Genomic DNA, 18442 nt, shown 5'->3' on the forward strand with positions numbered 1-18442 from the left:
AAAAAAATATTTGGCGATAGCAACGTTATTGAGAAGTTCAAAAATTAGACACATGGCATTAAAAAATAACAATAATTTTTTCTATATATGTGCCCTGATTTTGTTGCTTCTTTTGAAATGGATTTGTTATTATATAGGATATACTGTCTAACTAAGAATACAATCTAAAGACGACTAACAGTAAAAAATGTCTTTGAATTATAATTTAATAATCATTTAAATTTTTATATTTTATTGTTATCAATTAAACTTTAATTTTTTATTTCAATTCAATTGAACCTTTCACATAACAAAATTTAATTAATCAATCTTGAGATTATAGTCAATTAAATCCTTACAGGGATCTAGATAAAGAAAATAGAAAAGAAAAGAAAAGAAAAAAAAATTCTTATTTTATTTAATTTATATATATATATATATATATGTATATCTTAATTGGGTGAAATTTGTGTTAGGCTTAGACATGATATTAATAAGTTTTAGGCTTGTCCAAGTCCCATTCAATTCGAATTATATGCCTAATTTTGCTGTTCAAGTCCAACCCATTTTTAAAAGGTATTACCCAACCCTGCCCAAACACACTCATATTTTCATTTAAAAAATAAAATAATTTTTATAATAAATATTAACTATAAAAAGATAAATAATCAACAAAATAAAATCTAAAAAATAACTTTGCTAATTTAATTTGATATTTGAATGGAATTAGTACATATAAATATATGATATTAATGTGAACACATATATTATTTAATTACATATTTATTATATGTAATATAATTATAAATATAAAAAATATATAAAAATTATTCGGGTTGAGTTTGACCCTTAAATGACATGCCCAAGCTTGGCCTATATGTAAGTGGACCTAAAATTCAAGCCTACTCCCATTTAATTTGCCTAAAATCTTTGTCTACACCCTCACAAATTTAAGATAAATTTTTGGATGCAGACATAATTTGATTCTTAAACAGATTTAATTAGAATGAATGATTTGCATAAATTATGTAAACAAATATAATTTTTAAATGATTTACATTATATCTATATATTAGAGCATTATTAAAGTGCATTATTTTGTTTATCCAAACAACAATAAATTTTTTTTTTATATCGACTAAGTTATGCATCTTTTACATACTTAAATGCTTTGGGATAAGTAGGGTAATCATTTTCTAGTGAATTTAAATCCATTACATACTCATCCTTGTTCCAAAAAAACACAAAGATACTTCAAGCAAACATAAATATTTTTTATTTTTTTATGTTTAAAAAACTTCTAACAATTAGCAAATATAATTTTTATATATGCCATTTAGAGAGGTTGTTTAAGAGGTTAGTAGCAATAAACGCTAATTTTTTTTCAAAATTATTATTTAGACCAATTTTTAACCATTTAAAATTGAATATGGACAATTGCCGTGTCGGTAAAAAATACAAGTTTGTTTTGTCATATCAACAAAAATGATATGTGAACAAAATATTTTCGTGTATCATAGGAAATAGATTTTTTTAATTTTATAAATGATACTTATTTAAACAAATCCAAAAATATTTTATATTTATTTATTTAGATCAAATTAAATATTATATCTTTAATTAAAAATTTTGGTTCGTGAAATGAAAATTTAATCGATTTTTTATTAGATGGAATTTATCTTAAAATTCTGTTCCATCCCCTCTCTTTTTAAATATATAAAAATAAAATAAAATTGTCGCAGGTATATATTATAAAGATAAATCGATTGACCGCAAATCCAGCATTTCTTCGTTTTCCTTTTTTCTTCTCAGATCCCATCTCCCAACCTTCGTTATATCCCTTTCTTTTTTTTTTTTCTCTCTGTTTTCATATTTTTATCCATTGGGAATTGAATTTTTGGTTGTGAAAATTTAGGATTAGGGTTTTGAGAGATGGGGCAACAATCGTTGATCTACAGCTTCGTGGCGCGTGGCACGGTGATCCTTGCTGAGTACACCGAGTTCACCGGGAATTTCACCAGCATCGCCGCACAATGCCTCCAGAAGCTACCTGCTTCCAATAACAAGTTTACCTATAATTGCGATGGCCACACTTTTAATTACTTAGTTGAAAATGGATTCAGTAAGAATATTTATTTTGTTTGTAGATTTTTTTTTTGTTTGGTTGCAATTTTCGGCTTGGATCTTCGTTTTTTGGTTGGTTTGACTTTTTTAATAATTGGAGTGATCTTCAGATTGTTTTATTTTTGGATTAATTGTTTAATGATTCAAATATGAATATCGATATGCTATCTTTTTTGTTGTTTAGTTACTATTTGGCTTTTGGAGATAGCTGATTTTTCTTGCCATGTGTTGGATCTGGGCTTAGTTTTGATTTGGAAGGTGTTTTTGTTTGGATTTGTTGATTTCATTTCTGAGTTTGTGTTGTGTTCTGTTTGGTTGCCCAGAAAATGGAGAGTAATGCTATTCTATTTTTTTGAGTTTCGATGTTGACTGCCTTGATTTGCATGCATTTTATTTGTGCATATACCTGTTTGATTTATGTTGGTTTATCTGAATCTTTATGAGATAAGTCTTTGGTGGAATGAATCCATAAAAAGAAGCAAAGATAAATTAAATGTAATCATTGGACGTGTTCATAATTGTTCTTTACAAAGAAACAAGGTTTTTTCAGTGCGAAAAAGATGGCTCAGGGGTGTTAACGTTTTATTTTTCCTGGTTTAACGGAAGATGATGATTTATTTGGATGTATATAGCATATTTAAGAATCAGAATGGTAGTGTTAATGAGGGATATAGTATTGTATCTTATGAAGGTGGTGTTTACTTTTTTTTTTTTTTGGGTCAGGCAATGGAGGTAATATTGGGTGTGGGTGCTTTAATGAGATTTGTGTAAATCAGGTTAATGTATCATCATTTATAGGTTCACATATTTACAATTTAAAAGAAGCATTCTGATCTGAACTATGATTTATTTTAATTGTCGCTTCTATTCTTTTCCCTGTTCTCTTTTCTTTAGGTAGCTGCATTTCATATTGATTTTTCCCCTCCCTTCCAAAAGTTAATGTCTATGTGGATGTTTTCATTCATTGATGTGTATGTGCTGTGCATCTGGATTTGTTCCAATGAACATGCTTTTAAAAAGTTCTATGCTGGCATTACTAAATGAATGCTTAATATATATATATATATATATATATATATATACACACATACATACATATATATATATATATATACACATACATACATATATATATATATAGAAAGTAAATAATGATGTTAGGAAGCAAAAGAATCTTGTGAAGATGTAACTACTTAACAAGTGTTAAACATAGAAAAAAGAAAACTTTTGGTTGCACATTGTTAATTACTTTTATTATCATGATCATCTTTTTCACCTAAAGATCTCACCCTTTGATCAGACTCTTGGATGGGGCAATCCCATGTCATTGTCTCATTTGTTAATTGCAACTGGCTGCTGCTTTTTAGCTACCCTGTGGTGCATGTGCTCGAAAGTGTGTCATACTGATGTTAAATTTAAAGCTGTTCATTATTTGCATAATGGATTGCCTGCAGAGAGAGAAAGTGAGCAATATTTTTCTGTTTTTGAAACTTATTGGTTTTAATCATAGATATGGGTACTGGCTTTTGGTGTGAATTGGTTGAACATAGCTTTAATAGGAAATGAGTCAAGATATGATTGATTGTTTTTATAACTTCTAATTTCTTTAATTCGTTATATACTCATTTTGTTAAATAAATTTGGTGCTGCAGCCTACTGTGTGGTTGCAGTTGAATCTGCTGGTAGACAAGTTCCAATTGCATTTCTGGAAAGAGTTAAGGAAGACTTCAACAAGCGATATGGTGGAGGGAAGGCTGCAACTGCTACTGCCAATAGCCTGAATAGAGAATTTGGGTATTTATTCCTCTTATGTTCTTCACATAGATTTATTCTTTTATTTCTTGGCAACGTGCTTAGCTCTTTAAACATAATAGGTCCAAATTGAAGGAGCATATGCAGTACTGTGTGGACCATCCTGAAGAGATCAGCAAACTTGCCAAAGTGAAGGCTCAAGTTTCTGAAGTCAAGGGTGTTATGATGGAAAATATTGAGAAGGTAATAGTTGCTGCTGATTTTGTAGCTGTTCTAGATGTAATGTGATAGTTAAAACGTGACAAGATACATAACCAGCCTTTGCAAGTTGCAAGTTGCAAGCATGTTTTATAAACAGAATGGTACTTACAGATATATTGTATGTGGCGTGTTGCTTTCATTTGTTACTAACATTTGTCTTTGGCCAGGTCCTCGACCGTGGTGAGAAGATTGAGTTGCTGGTGGATAAAACTGAGAACCTTCGCTCACAGGTTAGTCATATTCAATCTGCATCTTATTGTTGATTGAAACAGTAACTATTGCATTCTGGTGAAGCAGTTTCCTTATGAGACACGGTTTTAGAAGTCATCATAGTTCTAGTCAATCTAAGTTTCTAATTTAAGTACTTTGTCTTGTTTGGTTCTTTATACATCTTTTGTCGTTGCACCAAACAATGCATGTAATGTGTTAAACATAAGATGCACAAAATGATGCATTTGACTTGATATCTGAATTACAGGCACAGGATTTTAGGCAGCAGGGAACTAAGATGAGAAGAAAGATGTGGCTTCAGAATATGAAGATAAAATTGATTGTTTTGGGTATCCTTATTGCCTTGATTCTTATCATTGTGCTGTCAGTCTGCCATGGCTTCAAATGTTGATTTGTCTTTGATTTCCCTCGTACATGCTCTTGCTGCCTCTTTGACTGGGTTGTCTTGATAGGTTGGTTTGCTTTACTTCCTTTTTTTAGGTCACATGTTTCTCCCTTTGCTAGCCGCTTAGGATGGGGAGAAGCTTTGTATCTTGGTTGGCTGTATAGGTATAGGATATAGTTTGAACTTCTTACGGATAAATATTTCTATGGAGGATTTCTTCTTTATGTTGTAATGGAGGGATACTTGGATGCCTGCATATTCTATTTGCCCTTTTGGAATATTGCTGATCTGTCTTTTTTTTAAAATAAAAAATTATATGAGGATTAAGAAATTAGAGGAAGAAGTTGCTTTTTGATAGAAATGAGTGACACAAAAAGATTCAAACTACTACCTGACTAGATTTCAGTTTTGATCTTTCATAGGAGTTATTGGATATAAAGTTTAATTATTGTTGTTTTTGTCTTGTAAATCCTTTTATATAAGTATTTTTTTACTCTCTTTGTGAACCTTTTAGAGGTAAGAGAAGGGTGTGGCTGGTGGAACAAAGAGTTTTGCAATTGATATTTTTTATAAACGAAAATCGAAGACTACAAAGTATTCAAAGTAATCCATTTATAACAATTAGGAAAGAAATTATTCCCATGAACAAGTAAAAGCGATTTACAGATTTTAGAATGTTTTCTTGCTTTCCACAACTACCAAGTAATTAATATTCCCAAGTTCAACACCCATTCAATGCCCGCTAGGGACATCCTTGCAGTCATCCATCACCCAGTGTTGAGTTTGAGCGGCAGCCAACCTACTGTCCTGTGTCTGTGTGTTGCTTTCATGAGCTGCTAACCATACAAATGGTACTCGCTGGCACTATAGCAACCCGATCCTACCCCAGTCAGGGTGGTCATGCGATAATCTTCATTCTTGAAAACTTCATGCCAAAGAGCATCATCTTGTTGTACTAGTCGCCAAGCTAACTCAACAAGCAAAGTAAGCTTTCCCAGTCCAAATCTTCATAAGTGTAACACTGCAATCTCGTATTAAAATATTTTGAATATTTGTTATGATAAATATATATATATATATATATATATATATATCTAAATGCATATTTATAAAACATTTTTTGTAAAATAAAATTATAAATTTTCAATTAAAACAAACAATAGTTATAGGTTAAAAACGTGTCTTCACAACTAAAAAAGTTAAACCATTTCTTAGATTTAAGCTATTCATCTTTGCATAGGGACCAGGCTAATTTTCTTTATATCGTTCTGATTTTATAGGTTTATATCTGATTTTATAGGTTTATAGGTTTTTGCTCATTTAGTAGTTCCAGCTCCAAATTCTACTAGAAGAAGCATGGCGCATCCTTTACATAGAACATAAGAAGAAATATGCAGACATAGTACCTTTAAGCGCTCATAATTGTTACAATGGCACTCCTGAAGAAGGTTATTTTCTATAGCATACTCGCCATCCACAAGCACTCACATTTAAAACTGATGAAGTCCAGGTGGGGTATAAACAAACATAAAATCAACACGCTAACTGATCTCTGAACGAAGAAATTTCTTCGAAGATAGGAAGCCTCCTTGATCTGTATGGAGTCCATTGGCTCATCAACAGGTCAAGACCTTCAAGGAAAGCATCTTCCAAGTTCAACCCTATTGAAGTTGTAGCTAATAACATGGATCCTCGTGACTCAAATTCCTGTAGCATCTCCTTCACACGGTTTCTTGAATTGGGATCAGTGGATCCTGGAAGTTTGTCCTGTATTACATCCTCAAGAATGGATTTGCTTCCAAGTAACGTGCTTGCTTGATCACACTGGCAAAGGTTGCAAGCCTTGTTGGCATCAGGGTCTATTATCTGAGCTTGTACAATAAACTGCTTCTGCTGCTAAATAGTTTTCTTGCTGCATGTACGCCCAACCCAAGTTTCCCTGTATTACACATTTATCAAAAAAATTTTCAAAATCAATGATGTTAACCCAAAAGTGAAGGAAAAAAATTAATATTTCTTTGCAACTTTTGCAAGCAATGTGATCTTATCCAGTAGGAAAAACCTGCTACTTCAAGCCTAAAAACACTGTTGTATCAAACCTTACTGAAAAGCATTCAAAGGCATGGTATTCAACAGTAAATATAGTCGTGGATTGAGATCAATTGGAGAGCACACCAGAAATTGAACACAATTATGCAAAAAGTTATGAATTGCATTTTGATACACTCATGAATGCAGCATTTGACAAATAAGTGACTAGATAAATTTTAGTACCAGTATCTTAGAGGTCTCCTGCTTGATTGTAACCTGAAACTTTTTCCCATGGGGCCAAGCTATCTTGGTAGGCTTCCCTTTGAAGGCCTTACCTTGGTAAATCATTCTAAGCTTCTGCTTCAATAGTTGTATCTGCTCATCAATTCTTCCAAATTTCTGCTAATTTTATTGCAGTTAATATCAAGACTTCATGATAGTACCATATATAAATATGATAAGAGAATCCCTACATATTAAAAAGCTTAGGAATTTTCAAAATAATTTCTTGATTTTTTAATGACAGAAATTAAAGACTTAACCTAAACCACAAGAATTTACAAAATGAAGTGGTTTCTGCAATTCATCTTGACAGAGCCAGTTCTTCCAAAAAATTTATTCCAGGATTTCTGACCTGGCACATGTTTCCTTATTCCAGTGTGTTTAGCTCTTGGAAGATATCAGCTTGACAGCTTGAGAGATTAAACATACCTATATTTCACTTTAATCTTTTAACTTGACTGATTCTTCAATACGTTTTTTAGTGTCTTTTGACTCATTGTGCATATAAGAGGGCATAGATCATGATTAAAACTTATAATTAGTGCTTCTCATGTACTTCATAATTTTAAACATGACATAATAACACGAAATGAAAATGATATAAAAAAACACAAAAAACATAATTTAAAAAATTTTAGCAAAAACCATAATGGGTTTAACAAAAAATTAAAAACTTTATTTCGTGTTTATCATGTAATTTTTATATTTTATACATATTTGATATAAACTAGACAGAAACAAATATACAAATTGTCGCATCTAGCTATCAGCTATCACAAAAGTATTTAGGATGGCAGCTCCTTAATAATTAGATAGAAAAATGCTTAAATATCACCATTATTTCAACTCAAAGCAAGGAGATCATTGGTTGAAATCCTATAATGAGCTAATCTAAATACTTCCAAGAGCACAATGAACTAACTAATTAAAAGCATACAACAAATTAAGGCTCCTTTTTCAATTTTCATTACCTTATACAAGTCAACAAGGATATTGTCGAGTGATTCCTAAGCCTGCTTGGAGCAGCTGTCCCTGAAAGATTTTATGGCTCCAATAGCTTCTTCGGCTCTGTCCTGCTGCTTCATACTGCCATGTCCTTAAGTGCACTGTCTGTTCTATCTCCTGCATTTATCGCCTTCTTAAACAAAACTATTGCCGCTTCTGGATCCTTATCTACTAACTGCAATGCATAAGGATGTCAAATTTAACACCAAAATGAAAATCAGTGCCTAAGCAGTATGAAAAAGTTATATGCGACACATATATATCACTTTATTTTATTTATGGAAAATACTAACAAGTGCTCCTTTGTTAGGATTTTTTTTTTTTTTAAATTTATATCTAAAACATTAACTTTCCCTAAATGTATGAATAGTCAAATGCATTATAAGAAACATGTGTTGTGAATATAAAATTTAACTCAATTGATTTATTCGTTGATTTTTAGAAAGTGATATCTAATGGCTCTAGAAATTAAATTTGCCTCATTTATAAAGACATATTACTAAAATTTAGCACCTTATCCAGTCTCATTAAGCAATTCTTAGTTACATCTCTACCTTAATTAAATTCAATTAACCGAAAAAAAATTAGGGACAAAATCTTTTACAAATTTACCTTTCATTTTATTAAAATTAGACATGACAATTAATATGTGTATCTCCATCTTATTTACTTGGTTTGAAATAAATGTAAAATACAAAACTGATCAAACACACATTTATTTTTAAATTTTTTGTCAAACTCACACGATTTTATTTTATATATAATTTTTTATTTTGTAACATATCATATTTAAAATTATCAATTCTAATTAAAATGCCTTAGAACTGGAAAAGTAGGATAATAAACTACAATTGATGAACAACAAAAGGAAAACTAAAACAAAAACGAAAATAAACTAAAAGGAGAGATAATTATAACAGAATCTAACAAAGACCCTGCATAGTAAATAACTCTCACATTCAAGGGCTTTTCAGTAATTATAAAAAAGTTAAAGAGAAAAGCAGAATAGGTACAGGATGAAAACCTAGATAATTTTATAAAAAAAAGAAAGAAACAAAGGAAAACCCGGATAACCAAAAAAAAAGTATTTAACTGCATTAAAGAAACCCCAGATAAGCAAATCAAACGTAAAGGCTGTCACCAGGAGGAAGCTTGTGAAGGACATGATAAGGAGGAGGAGGTTCTTGAAGCTGTTTCTCTATCTCTTTTCTCTCTTTCGTTTCGTCTTTTCTAATTTCAACTTTTTCTAAGAAAGGGAAAGAAAGGGAGGTTTTGGAGCTGAATTTGAAGGAGTTTTCTTTTGTGCTTTTCTCTGCGACAGAAGAGAAGAGGAGAGCGATGGAGCTGACTATAAAACGTTTGCCGAAGATGGTGGGGTAGATCAGATGAACTTGGACGTTGGTTTCTCCAGGTCCGTTGTGGTTCAGGATCTGCTTTCACAGATTTGATGAGATTGCTTTGGGTTTTGGAGACTTGGCAGCTTTTTATATCTCGGACTTTTTGTATGGTTTTGTTTGCTGCATTTGGGTAGGAACATACATACAATGGGTAAGACAAAATTTGGATTTATTTTTTATAATTTAGATTAATTGTTTTAATTAAAGTTCCAATTTTCTATTACTGGTAATTTAATTTGATTAATCTTTAGCATCACACCAATAAAACACTAAAAAATTTGTTCTAACATCGTTGAAAATTTATCGATAATTTTTTCATAAATAATTATTGATGAATTTTTTACGAATTATCGATAACACATAATTATAATTTAATTCAATGATGAAATATGAATAAAATACTGATGAAATTTATTGATAAAAACTATTTCATTAAAAGGAAAATTTAGTACTCTAAATATCAATAAATAACCCATTAATAATCGATCGATAATATCTTTTTCATTACTGATAAATTATTTTGTCGATAAATAACTCTAATAAAAAATTAAATGAAACCCTCGAATCCTAATCTCATTTTCTCCCCCGCATTCAAAATCTCTAAGCTCCCTTTCTCTCCCCTACCCTCATCTCCGCCGCTCTCTCCTCGTCTTCGCCGCGCCTCGTCTGTTCCCCTCTATTTGCAGCTCTTGCTTGGGAAATATAAGGACGCGAGACCCTGCGAAAGTTGTGGCATGACCCTCTCATATAAAATGGGAAAGAAAATGAAAGCATCAACTCCTGGAGGCCAATTCTTGTGAAAAAAACATGTGTTACGGTTTGTGGCAATGCCTTTCTGGATCTTAAATTATGTTTCCACTGTTTGACCTTTTTTGTTACTCTCACAACCACATGCTTTTTTATTGTAGTTAACTAAATCAGAACATTATTGTGGCATTTGCAAGAAGATTTGGAATTATCCGATTCAGACAAGTGGCAGTCAAAAGCTAAGTAAGTCTTTTCTATTTTGAAACTGATATTTGTCTCTGTGTGAGTATGTATGTTAGGAATAGGGCAGTCTTACTGCTACAATGACTTACCTTGTTTTATAAAGTATACCTATATGTATCAGAAAATTATTCAAGGCATACTGAATGATCGTTTATTCTTCACCTCTGTGTGTCTAACGCTTGTAAAACCTTTTATGCAGATAAAAAAAAATAACGGTCAATTAGTTCTGCCTAACAAGGTTACTGTTCTCTGTTGTGGTGTTGAAGGCATTTATTACTCAAGCTTAAGGGTGTAATCGAGTCGAGTCGAACGAATTTAGTGAGAAGCTCGAGTTCGACTCACAACTCGTGATTCGATACTCAACTCGTGATTCTATACTTAACTCGAACTCGATCGAGTTTTATTTTTCAAATTTGAACTTGATTCGTGATCGAATTCGAGCTACTCGAGTTCATTTGATTAAGCTCTATTAATATGTAAAAATAAGTTCAATTCATATACTCGATAAGAATTCGATTATTTATGCTCGAGTTCGAACTCGAATTCGAAATATTTTATTAATTAAAATAATAAAAATATATTTAAATATAAAAGTTTAACTAGGCTCGCGAGCTATTCAAGTCGGATATAAGAATACTCAAATTCAGCTCGATTGATAAGTCGAACTACTCAGCTCGACTTGATAATAATCAAACCAAATTTGAGTTTTCTTTGAATTGAACCTGAGTAGCTTGCGAGTACTAATGTATCATTTATACCCTTACTCAAGCCTCAACTTACATGGGGAAAAAAATTATCAAAATCTGTTCATCCAAGCAGTTAAAGAATTCGGTTCCTCTTAAATAAAGTCTCAGTTTCAAGTTTTTGAGTGCAGAATCCGATTCAACTTCGAATTAATCGAGACCTAAGGTGGCTATCACAGGGTGACCTAGACCAAGAAAAAAATTATTAATAAATAAATTTCATTTTTCTTTTTCCACTTTGGAATGATACCTTTTTAGACATCTTCAGACTTCTTTGTTTTTGAAATTGTTTGGTCAGCAGATGTGTTGCTAGAAATTTTTTTTCTGAATACCATTGAAATTCAATAGTCGATGATTCCATTGAAGCAAATTTGATGCTGCTACTTCATTTAAATTTTACATTTTCTGAACAAGTAACCTTATAGTCCTCTTACCTGGGATCTATATCTAAACCAAGACGAAATATGCTTAGTTTTATTAGCATACAAATAATGTCAAAGTGTCCTAGGGGAATTTTGTTTGAGTTCTTAACTTGTTCCACGAAAAGAATTTAGCTTTCAGAATTTTGAGTAGGAGACTTTATTCATTATGATATTTTTTGTTTCAGAGTTGTTTGCAAGTGTGGGTCCGAGATGCAAGCACTTGGCGAGTGGGAAAGACACACTAGTTCCACAGAAAGAAATTGGACGATTAGTGTGAAGGTGAAAGTTCGTTGCTACCATTAGAACGACGGGTTTGGGGTATTACCGAATGCTTGTTAAGGATTTGTAACATATATGTATTTTTTTATTTTCATGTAATTAAAATTTATAAATAATTTTGTAAAATATTATTATGTTTTTTATAAATAATTTTGTAAAATATTATCATTATTTTAAAAATAATTTTTAAAATATAATAAAATGATAAAAATTATAAAATAATAGCTAAATATGATTGAAAAATAGATATTTTTGATGAAAATAGTAACTATTACTAACGAAAATAGTAACTATTACCAATAGAATTTTAATTATTATCAATGGATTTTTAAAAAAATTTGATTAATTTTAAAAAAATTATTAAACTAATATATTGACATAAAAATATTTTTCCAATTAAAAATTTCGTCAGCAATTTATCGACTAAATGTTATAATACCAACAAAATAGCATTATTAACTTATACAAATAAATTTTTCTATCCATAATTCCGTTGATAATATCTTATTTTTTAGTAGTGAAATAATTAAAATAAGAATATTTTATTAGATAACAATGATTTATTTCTGAATTTGATTTTTCAAACAGCAAAATATATACACTTATTGTATATAAAATCAAATTAAATCTAATGCTATTATAAATGAAAAAGGAATATACTTGAAAGTTAAACACAAAAAATCATTAATTCATTATTTGGATCTTCAAACAATTAATTTCACTATTAGGGAGAAAAGAACCTTTTTTAAATGTATGGTATGATAGTAGCACTGTCCATTTAAATATAGATGACAAGTTGAACGTGAGAAGAAAAGAACCTAGCATCATAACCAGGTGACCCTAGCCGCCATGCAACTAACTGCCAACATTTAGGATTAGGTGATTGTCGGACTGATAGTTGGTAAGTGTGGAACACAACCAGATAGCAATATATATTTGGTATTATGGATTGGAAAAAAAAATAATGAGATATATTACAAAAATATTAGATCTAATGAGATATTATTAAAAGGAACGAAACCAAATTCATCACTTTCAGTAAACCCAGTTACAGTTACAGGTGCATGCATTTGCTTTTGTTGTTGCTGAGACTGACATTGGTGTTTTGACTACTCTACATAAGAGGATGCTTGATACTTGATAACATAAAAATTTTTCAATAATATGTTGGGAATAGTGACTCAAATCTCATAAGAAATTTGTTTGAAATTGGTTAAATATTGTTTGATGGACAAAAAAACTTATAGAAAAAGAATTCTAAGAGAAAATGAATTCCTAATAAGCAAGTTTGACTTGCAGAAGAAGAATTTTAAGAGGAAAAAAATTCCTAATAGGTAAGTTTGTATGCTTATAAATTGAAAAAGTCTTTATAGATATAAGTATGAGAAAAATATGTAAAAAAATTTTAAGATTTTATAAGATAGACACCCTATAGGACTACAGAAGATTAATATCCTTATGAGTGTATATATTTTAATGGATTAAATGAGACTGAGATAGTCCGCATAGGTATGGGTGCATGAGTATATATGGGTATATATTTGTTTAGAATGACAATATTCTATAGGACTAACGTAAATTGAAAATGTCTATAGATATTGATTGTAAGTGGTTAGTTTGATATTTGTTTGTAATTCTTTATAACTCGTAGATTTTTTTTTCATCTATGAATGTAGGTCGATTAGGTTGAATGATGTTAAATTATTATTTTTTATGTAATTAATTAATTATTTGATTTTGTTTCCGTTAACTTAATTACATTTGAGACTTTTTGCCTAACACAATGTTAATATGGCCAAAAAGAAAAAGAAGTAGAAAATCATATTAACCAAGAGAGTTTTTGTTTAGCTCTTTTGCTTGCCAGAGAAATTGAAACAAGGACACTTGGTGAGTCATGCACAAATCATTTTAAACAAGAATTATAAAATGCACTTTAAGAAAGGAAAAAAATGCCAACTAGACATGCAACGACAATGCCATTTGACACAAACTTATAAAGTGATTGCAACTCCACTAAATGTGTGTTACAATCTAAATTAACCATAAATAGTCACACTTGTAATAGAATTCTGGTTTGCAACTCTTAAACAAATCGAATAAAAAAATTTTTTTTTATAAAAAGGCCATAACTTAAGTGGAGAAAAAGATTGTAAATGTTGATATTTGAATTCTTTAAACCTTTAGATGCTACATTTTAAAAGTGATTGCATGAATCTATGAGATTAAATAAACTTATTTTACTAACTATGAACCATGGAGCAATAGCACCCCCCATAACAAATTTTATAATAAAAACTCTACCAGCAATCTAAATTCCCATACAGATAAAAAAAAACCACAAGCTAATATAAAAGAAGCACACCCCATAAAACTGAAGGTAACGAAGTACTAGTCATAATGGGAAAAACTTTTGAAAAAAATAAAAGATTGAACTATTCATTTTCAAATGATCAAACTAATAAAATGCTGATAACTTAATTACAATGCATAGCAAAATAAGGATCAGGTCTACTAGAGATATTACAAAAGTCCTTATATGTAGGGGTTAATTCATTGCCTTTTCATGCTAATGCAACAATGCATTGATTTCCTTAACAGAAGATTTGGTAAACTTGCTCTATTGAAGTTGATTCATGATTAGATCTTCCACTTCCTTGCATTAAACAAGATTTTTTAATCTTTTTTGCCATTAAAAAGGGCTTAAAATTAAAAGAGATTGACTTGAAATGTAAAAATTAGTTTTTATGCAATAAACGAACCCTATATAATGAAAAGCCCAAATAAAATGTCAGGGAAAAGTAGTAAAGAAGAAGAAGAAAATGACTTTTTTTAGGTAATAGTTGAATAAGAGAAATGGCAAAAGTAATGTAATCTTTAATAGTACCTTGAGCAGTGATTCTAACTTCATTCTCATTGATGGTTTCTTCAAGCTTTGGCCTTTTTACTTTTTTGTACCTATCCATTTTTCTTGCTTATGGAAAGGTATGGACTTTATAGGGATTTTAGAGTTGTGTTACGATTTTGGATAGTAAGTAGGTTTAAGAAGAAGAAGAAAAATTAAAGTTACTAATGATCAAAAGTATGGAATGATTGAAGCAATTACTCTATTTTATTCATAGGGGTTATACAGAAATAGTTAAAGATTTCGTTAAACTTTATTTTATTACTAAAATGGTTAATTTGGAACCCATCCAACCTATCATAACAATTTTTCGTTCGAAGAGACTCAATCATTAGATTTGATGAAAATTTAAGAGTTGTCACAAATATTTTTTTTGATGTAATTAGCCACTCAAAAGATCATCTTTTAATAAAAAGATCTCAAAATTAATTGAAATTTACTAAAAGACTTTTTAGTCTGTGAAATCAAGATCGGATCTGTTAGTATGGTTATGAGTGGAGAAAGAATTAACACTTTCATTTCACCCATTTAAAGAACGGTACTAGTTAACATGTGTTTTCCTTTAATTTTGATAATATGATCTTTTTAAATATTTGAAATTAACTCCATTTAAAAATTTCTTTACGCAAAATATTTTTTATTTTGAGAAATTATTATTATTTTTACATTATATAAATTCTCCAACACTTTGACGAAATGTATAGAAAATATTTTTTATTCAACACTTTGATGGAGTGTATATAAATTCCCCTCTTTTTTGGTTTTTTGGTTCAAGACCTTAAACCTTATTTGTCTCTTGGCCTTTAGCTTTTTTGCCCTCTGCTACTTTTTTTTGTTTTCCCTTTAGTTTTTCCTCCTTTTTTCTTTTGAGCAAACTCTTTTTTTTTTCTTTTTAATAACCTCCCTTTTTTGTTTATGGCTATTCTTTCAAAATCGAATGCTCCTCTTTCATTTTTTTTTACTTTAAGTTTTCTCTCATTTTTATTTTTTTCTCTTTTTTATGGCCTCCTAAAAATCCTCATTTTTCTCTTTTAAAAAGCTTTTTGTAAAACGCGAATGTCCCTCATCTTCTTTTCTCCCCAAGCTTTGTAAAGTATTGATTTTTATTTGTTCTATTGTAAGTTTTTCTTATCTTCTTCATGACAAACAAACTAGTTTGTAGCTGATTATCTCTCATTACATATAAGTTTCACGTGAATAAAAATGGATTTCCTCTTTATTACTTCAACCTTCCCTTTTTGGCTCTCTTTATTCATCCTTTTTTTCCTTTTTCTTTTGTAGTTCACATGCCCTTTTCATGGTCCCATGCAAAACAAATTACCCCTACCCGAATGGGCTTATTTGTCCATCATTCTTTCTTTTTTCCTTTTTAGGCTTTTTTTTTTCATTTGGGCCTAATTTTTTAGGTCATGTTTAACGTCTCATTTGGACTTTTGTTTATAGGCTTTTTATACTTTGGACCATGCTTTGATCTATATATCGGGCCCTTAAATGAGCCATGAATTAAGCTTGTAAGTGGGTTTTTAATAGAGTCACCTTTTGGGCCTGAAATGAGCTTGACTTGGGCTCCATTTGGGGCTACGTAAAAGACTTTTAAAAATGATTGCAATATGGGATGCCCATTAGGCTTTAAATGAGCCATAATTGGGCTATGAATTAAATTTGTAATTAGGCATTCTTTTGGGTTGCAAATGGGCCTTTACTTGAGACTTTTCATTTTATTAGTTTTTAGTCTCATTATTTGGTTTTGGGCCCACTTTTTTTGAGCCAAACTTGATAATTAGTTTGGGCTTTCAATCGAGCCAAAAAATTGGTCATTTTAAATTACCAATTTTGGGCTACATAAAATGAATTGTGTAATAGGCCTAAAAAATAAAAGCTTCGGATCATGTGCAAAAACGAGCCTTGATTGGTGGTGTGAAATTATGTCAAATAAAATTAGGTGTCCACAGTAACTAAATTGAATAGACATTTTCATGCCATTGAAATTGCTTCATAAGTATCATTTGTTCTAGTTTCAAAAAAGTTTGTTTTACCACTAATCATCTATGCACAATGTCAACCATGCCTTCTATTTACGACTTAATCCTTTTCCTAGATAGATCTAATTACATCCTAGATCATGCAACTCATTTCAAAATAAATTCTACTTGTTTGCAAAGTCTTAGGTCTCCATGATTTATTGTTCTTCAAAGATATGAAAAAATACGCATTTTAAAGATCTTAAGAAATATCATCTTGGAGTAGAATAACTTGTCCTATTAAAAAAAGATTATTATTTCCAAAGTTTTTTTTTTGGTACACATGAGGTTTTAGTCTAAGGATAAAAGATGGGTTGTAAGTGCTAAGATTTGAACTTTAGATTTGCTGAATATCACTTTTTAAAGGTTACTACATGAATTAACTGAATTAAGTTTCAGTTTCATAGTTTTCAAATTTTTTTGCTTTCTTTCATGTGTAGTTGGTTATTTGTCAAGTACAATGATTTTAATGGCCATCATACTTTGCTTTCGCAGTCTATTCTATTTTCATCATTGCATTACTTTTGATCTGTTACAACTTTAAAGGAAATTCTTAAATTTTCTTGGTAACAATGGGACAAAATGACTTCTAATACATGCTAATACTTTTCTCTCATATAGTTGCAAGTGCACTTGTTTTCTTTACCTTGGTTCTTATTATTCTTCTTTTTTTTTCTTCTTTTTCTTCTCTTTTGGTGTGTGGTTATGTAATTGTTTTAGTATTTTAATGTCTATACTGATTCTTTATTTGTTATTATATAATCTTGATAATTTTATTTGATTCGAAGAAAACTTGCACCCTCATCTTTTTGCAGTGAAATTGGTTAAAATGATGCTCAAATATCTTATTAGTATTTCAATGTCCATACTGATTCTTTATTTTTTCTTTATTTGTTCTTATACATTCCTCGTGATAATTAGCCATTCACTAAATTATCATGAGGAATGTATGAAAAGGGAAATGCCAATCAAATGTTTGACATCACAGATTATGTTCAGGAGATGTTCTCCATCGTGTGAACCATCAAGGCAAAATAATGTCTTAGTTATTTGGATCATTTTTAAAAAGAAATTAATGTGGACAGATGAGTCATTTTTTCAACCATATTTATACTTTAGCCTTCAAAGTTCAAAGTAGAATCTTTATAATTCTTTCACCTACAAAAATAATAATAATAAAATAAAAATTCTTTATTTTATAAATTACTACAATATTTTTCAAATTGTACTTGTTAGATTAGCTGGTAAATTTTCTAAAGTCAATTGATTATCATTTTATATATGATGATTAAATCTAAAAATATTAAATTCAAAATTTAACTCAATTGATACATACTAATAAATTTATAATCTTTTTCAAATTACAATCTCTTTTTTTTAAAAAAAAAAATTGAACTTTACAAATAAATCTAAAATCTAATATGGGGAAATAAACTTAAACAAGATCTATACCAATAATGGGAATGTAGTCTACATCAAAGTTTATTAAAAGATGCATTTGGCATCAATTTCCCCTATCAAAATTCCAAGTCTACTTTTATTTGTAGCACCATTTTTCAACTGGAACCAAAATTTGGCTTTAATTTTTAAACCATTTAGCACCAGTGATTAATCTTGCTCTCATGTGGTTTATTTAGC

The 18442-nt window shown here is 30.0% G+C and overlaps 1 protein-coding gene, 1 long non-coding RNA gene, 1 other non-coding gene and 1 pseudogene across 4 annotated transcripts; 2 read left to right on the plus strand and 2 right to left on the minus strand.

Moving 5' to 3' along the window:
• The first annotated feature begins 1583 nt into the window (after window positions 1–1583).
• On the plus strand, window positions 1584–4988 carry LOC111288708 (putative vesicle-associated membrane protein 726). The gene is made up of 6 exons (XM_089759760.1): window positions 1584–1721; window positions 1895–2101; window positions 3756–3897; window positions 3978–4098; window positions 4284–4346; window positions 4595–4988. The coding sequence occupies exons 2-6, from the start codon at window positions 1912–1914 to the stop codon at window positions 4736–4738; spliced, it is 660 nt and encodes a 219-aa protein (XP_089615886.1). The 5' UTR covers window positions 1584–1721; window positions 1895–1911; the 3' UTR covers window positions 4739–4988.
• A 937-nt stretch (window positions 4989–5925) lies between these two features.
• On the minus strand, window positions 5926–6031 carry LOC149519245 (U6 spliceosomal RNA). Its single transcript, XR_016341962.1, has one exon. It is a non-coding gene; the product is annotated as a U6 spliceosomal RNA (small nuclear RNA).
• Window positions 6032–6154: 123 nt separating this feature from the next.
• LOC111288935 (protein SULFUR DEFICIENCY-INDUCED 2 pseudogene) lies at window positions 6155–8234 on the minus strand (annotated as a pseudogene).
• On the plus strand, window positions 8235–12043 carry LOC149519246 (uncharacterized). Of its 2 annotated transcripts, XR_016341633.1 has the most exons (4): window positions 8235–10264; window positions 10356–10437; window positions 10637–11346; window positions 11788–12043. It is a non-coding gene; the product is annotated as an uncharacterized LOC149519246 (long non-coding RNA). The 2 variants fall into 2 exon arrangements; XR_016341632.1 differs by lacking the exon at window positions 10637–11346 and having other exon boundaries at window positions 8966–10264.
• The last annotated feature ends 6399 nt before the right edge of the window (window positions 12044–18442 follow it).

The sequence above is a fragment of the Durio zibethinus genome, chromosome 4, assembly GCF_047325235.1.
Source record: "Durio zibethinus cultivar Kanyao isolate XHJ-2024 chromosome 4, ASM4732523v1, whole genome shotgun sequence".
NCBI classification, from domain to species: Eukaryota; Viridiplantae; Streptophyta; class Magnoliopsida; order Malvales; family Malvaceae; genus Durio; species Durio zibethinus.

Bases quoted from the DNA above. Each gene is read 5' to 3' on its own strand.
- LOC111288708 (XM_089759760.1), top strand. From the start codon at position 1,912: ATGGGGCAACAATCGTTGATCTACAGCTTCGTGGCGCGTGGCACGGTG. The intron at 2,102-3,755 runs GTAAGAATATTT...TTGGTGCTGCAG, and splicing joins CTTAGTTGAAAATGGATTCA to CCTACTGTGTGGTTGCAGTT. The intron at 4,347-4,594 runs GTTAGTCATATT...TCTGAATTACAG, and splicing joins CTGAGAACCTTCGCTCACAG to GCACAGGATTTTAGGCAGCA.